This window comes from Cyprinodon variegatus, unplaced genomic scaffold, assembly GCF_000732505.1.
Source record: "Cyprinodon variegatus isolate N-32 unplaced genomic scaffold, C_variegatus-1.0 Scaffold698, whole genome shotgun sequence".
NCBI classification, from domain to species: Eukaryota; Metazoa; Chordata; class Actinopteri; order Cyprinodontiformes; family Cyprinodontidae; genus Cyprinodon; species Cyprinodon variegatus.
Genome location: NW_015151151.1, coordinates 114374 through 117117, shown reverse-complemented (window position 1 = coordinate 117117; position 2744 = coordinate 114374). Strand labels below are relative to the sequence as shown.

Here is a 2744-nt window from a genome sequence, read left to right as displayed (position 1 = left end):
CAGATGTGTCTAGTAGTTCCCATTGATTTAGCTTGTAAAGCGGGGAGAATGGCGCTAGGCTTACCGCACCGTGAGTGTGTACATTTTAACAACTTTTACTGTAATACACCTTGAAAAGCTATTTTTGGTTTGTAAAAGTTGCAGATGAAGAATGTTGCTGTATGATTTTTTCTACAAACACTGGCTGCTGGGAAATCAACCTATTTCCACTCAAATTAAACCCGGCAAAGCACATCCACCCCAGGGTCCCTCGTGTGGTTCATGTGGAGATGTTTGTAGAATAAAAGTGACCAAAAACAGCCCATCCATGTTTTATTTCATCTGATTTTTTTAATTGGAAGGAATTTTAGAAACATTTTCATTTATACACACTGAAGAATTCAGTTTTTACATAAAATTTGAGACTCTATACAGTAACAACAGTGAAAGTAAACATTGGATGCATCCTAAAACTAAACTCCTCAAGCATTAAAATCACATCAGAAGGTCCATGGACTGAATTAAATCTATATAAGAAATGATTTTCCTGTTCATTAGCGTCCAAAAGGAGGCCACAGTCTAAAATTCACCTCACTGTCAGAAGTTTCCCATACGCCAGTGTTTGACACTGTGAGTAGCAGCACCACGGTCATACAGTAATTCACACTTTGACAAATAATTATATTAAACCAAACTTAAAAATAATTAAAAAAACACAGTGCAATATTCACATCTTTTCCTATCTACGCTCCTACTATTTATAGATATATTTACACCCAGAGTCCCAAAGTGTCAGCTAGTGTTTCTTCGATTTCTCGCTTTTCTTCTGATATTCGGCGATCTTTCTGTGAAATATTCCTGCAAAACAAAAGAACAGATTTGGTTGGTGTGAAGAGAGCAAAAAGGGCTGCTAAAGCCAGGAGGGGGTTGACCAATAGGCAATACTAGGCAGTTGCCATAAAACTCTGTCTACATGTATGGTTAATACTGAATTGTGCACATTAGCTGTTTTTGATAATAAATGATGTCGCTAAAATGTCATCAGAACACTTCTAATATTCAGTGTCCACCATATTGGATCAGTCCATTTGCTGCACATGTTTAGAAAGGTCCAAACAGACAGCAGCAAACCATTTGAAAACAAGCAGTGTGAAGAGCAGTGTTGCAAACTTAGCACTTTTGTAGCTATATTTAGCAAATTTTCAGACCCCTCTAGCATTTTAATTTTAAAAAGTGCCTAAAGCCAAATCTTTTTCTGCTGGCAGAGACTTTGGCTACAACATATTACAACAAGTAATTTCCCTCTGGGATTATTAAAGTATTTCTGATTCTGATAAAAGCACCAAACTCTGCTCTCCAGAGCAAGTAGATTTTGAAAAAGCATGAAAAGTCAGCTGAGTACAAAACATAGAGAGGAAATCAGCAGGGAAAGGGACAAAAGGAGAGGGACAAAATGTAGAACTAATAATGTACGTCTATTCTATTAATATTTTCTGTATCTGTATAATGGGTCTGTTTTATGAGTTGTCTTCTTAATTCAGAGGCCTCCCATCCTGTCTTTGCCTAGGGCCCCAAATTTCCTAAATCCGCCCCTGGCTGAAGCATCAGTGAGACCATCTCGGTCAACAGAAGGAGTAGCAGTTCATGGCTGAAGTGAGTCTTTTATCACACAGTGAAAGGTCCTGATTTCTGTAGTGGAGATGGACGGGCGAGAGAAACCACCCCAGAACACCTCGCTGACTTTAAAAGGTTCCTCTAATGAAACCACACCAACAGCCGATGCACTGTAAGCAAGCTGAGTTTCTAAATACTGCTGCCTGCTTTATAAAAGCATGTTCACAATAACAGAGACTGCACAGGCTGCTGCAGCTCCACGTCTGTGCAGAGCTGTGCAGGTCACAGCTCCCCAGAGGGCTGAGTGTGTGCAGGAAAGAAGAACAAAGAGCAGCATTAACGCTTTTGATCTTTTAAGAGAACCAATGAGTTTCTGAAGCCAGAGAAAATATGTTTCTGTAAGTTCTGTCTAGTAGCACCAAGCACTGAAATAGAAAATATGGTGTGATACAAACCAAATCATTAATGATTAAAAAAATAAATAAAAAGCACACAGTAAACCTGGTGAAATTAGTCAAACACCTAATTTTCCTGCTCAGACTAACAATATTCTCCACAGGAGCAGAGGCTGAGTTTAATAATGACTCATGTCAGTTATAACCCTGGTAACAGATGACAAAGAGATGCCTGCTGAGCTCTTGTAACTTTGCACAATAAACATCCTCATGTTGGAATCACATAAAACCTGCAGTTTTCAGAGACATTTGTAAAAACCTAGCAGCTCCATCTCAGGCTCCAAAGCTATCAGCTAGCATGCTAAATGCTTAAGATCATGAGCGGGAAATGAGAAGCAATTTAAAGGTCTTCTGTCTGCAGTAAATATGGCAGCAGGTTAGCAAAGATTCATTTCACTGAACCTGAGACTGGTTGAGCAACATAAGATCCAAGTGGACATGTTTGGACATAACTACTGCAGCAAGTTTGAGAAAAACCAAACACAGCAGAACTGCACAAAGCCCTCATAACTATGGAGCACGATGAAAGAGAAGTGAATGTTTTTTAAATATTCCCCAATCAAAGCAACAACTTTTAAACTTAGAGGCTGAGAAAGAAAGAGTAGCAATAGGTCAGTAAAAGCCAGAATCTATGACTTACTAACAGAAAGTGTGGAAAGTGCTTTTAGTCTTGGGCCGTTTCTCAATTCACAAGAA

General features: G+C 39.0%; 1 protein-coding gene across 1 annotated transcript in view; it reads right to left on the bottom strand.

Annotated features, from left to right (window-relative positions):
- Nucleotides 1-311: 311 nt before the first annotated feature.
- The window catches only part of dennd2d (DENN/MADD domain containing 2D), a 64111-nt gene continuing 61678 nt past the window's right edge, over nucleotides 312-2744 (bottom strand). Inside the window, exon 17 of the mRNA XM_015394605.1 lies at nucleotides 312-837. Within this exon, the coding sequence (XP_015250091.1) occupies nucleotides 776-837 (62 nt within the window). The 3' untranslated portion in view covers nucleotides 312-775. The remainder of the gene's footprint in view (nucleotides 838-2744) is intronic.